Source organism: Adiantum capillus-veneris, unplaced genomic scaffold (assembly GCF_014529385.1).
Source record: "Adiantum capillus-veneris isolate H3 unplaced genomic scaffold, ASM1452938v2 Hic_scaffold_293, whole genome shotgun sequence".
Classification (NCBI taxonomy): Eukaryota; Viridiplantae; Streptophyta; class Polypodiopsida; order Polypodiales; family Pteridaceae; genus Adiantum; species Adiantum capillus-veneris.
In genome coordinates, this window is record NW_028221415.1 from 3,640 (window position 1) to 5,034 (window position 1,395).

The following is a 1,395-nucleotide window of genomic DNA, read 5'->3' on the forward strand; positions in this document are numbered from 1 at the left end:
GCTTGCCCCTATGCCTCTGCAAGGTTTGCACATTCGCTGTGCTATCTCTCCTATCTATAGCTTAATGCCAAAAACAGGTGGTCAAAATTTGGTTTTGGGTTTTATTAAGTTGAATCTTACAAGATGCTTTGAGGTAGAAGAGCAAAAGGGTTTGGGAAAACATCAAGTCCTAGTCTATGGCCATGTGTCTCTTCACTTTTGTTTTAAATGCTGACATCCATCTCTCTCTCTCTCTCTCTCTCTCTCTCTCTCTCTCTCTCTCTCTCTCGGGTGTGTGTGTGTTTGTCTGTGTGCTAATAAAGAAGAGGAAAATGGTATAACCTTTCTATCACCCAAGTGTGTTAGATTGGTTATGCCGTTTCCCCCTTGAATAACAGGTCTTGAGTTCAAGTCTCCTCGTCAGATAGATCTTTAAGGTCTCTTCGGATAGTTTCCTACGATGTTAAATTCTCATCTCTCTCTCTCTCTCTCTCTCTCTCTATATATATATATATATATATATATATATATATATATATATATATATATATATACACTGCATATTGTCAGTATATATCAACAATATGATACCACCTTGTTCTCTCCAATGGACACCATGTGTAGCAAGAAGGGCTCCATTATTAAGCTTGTTGAAGTCCATGGAAGAAGCAACTACAGAGAGCTGCGATAGGGAGGAACTCTCTCTCTCTCTCTCTCACTCTCTCTCTCTCTCTCAAACTTTGACTGGAAATCAAAGACGGTAGACGGAAGGGGGATAATCGGCATGCAAATATGGGAGGTGGCAGAGAATTGCAAGGGCTCACGGCTCACGCAGATAGGAATCAAGAGTAGGTCGTACCAGCTAGAGGAAATTGAAAAAAAAAAGAGAATAAAGCTAGATGCAATTTTGAATGTAAGCAAAAAAAATTCAGATGGTGAAGCGTGGGGGGCATCCATCGTTGAGCAAGGGGGCGTAGTGCATGCATGCGGCAACTCACAGGTAGAGGCAACGAGCTTGCCAAGTTTGGACGAGGGCTCAGGGGAGGAGGTGCAGGTCAAATCTTGCAATGGTGGAGATGGGGTCAAAGCAACTATTGCAAAGGTGGGAGAGGAAGAGGATGCAAACACGAGGTCACAGATGTGGTGGGTTGGAGGGCGGTTGGAGAAGGTGCGAAAACAAGAGGGAGAGGCTGAGATTATGTCTCTTTATACTTAACAGAATTGTCTCCGATAGCAAAGCGATCGTGCTTAGTTGGTTAGCATGTAGAGCTTGTCCTTGGAAGGCCGCGAGTCCGATTCGCATACGGTTAGCCCCCAGTTTTGTTGGTGCACAACTGACCAATAGAACGGGGCACGCTCTCATTTCTATGTGCAAACCTTATGCACTTCCTGTTGCCCATAGTGAGCAACCCCTCC

The 1,395-nt window shown here is 44.2% G+C and overlaps 1 protein-coding gene across 1 annotated transcript; it reads left to right on the top strand.

Annotated features, from left to right (window-relative positions):
* The first annotated feature begins 763 nt into the window (after positions 1-763).
* LOC147417268 (uncharacterized) lies at positions 764-1,195 on the top strand. The gene has a single exon (XM_086507742.1). It carries the CDS (start codon positions 764-766, stop codon positions 1,193-1,195), a length of 432 nt encoding a protein of 143 aa, XP_086363868.1.
* Positions 1,196-1,395: the final 200 nt, after the last annotated feature.

What these genes read in the sequence shown, in the direction of transcription:
- LOC147417268 (XM_086507742.1), top strand. Translation starts at nt 764, where the DNA reads ATGCAAATATGGGAGGTGGCAGAGAATTGCAAGGGCTCACGGCTCACG.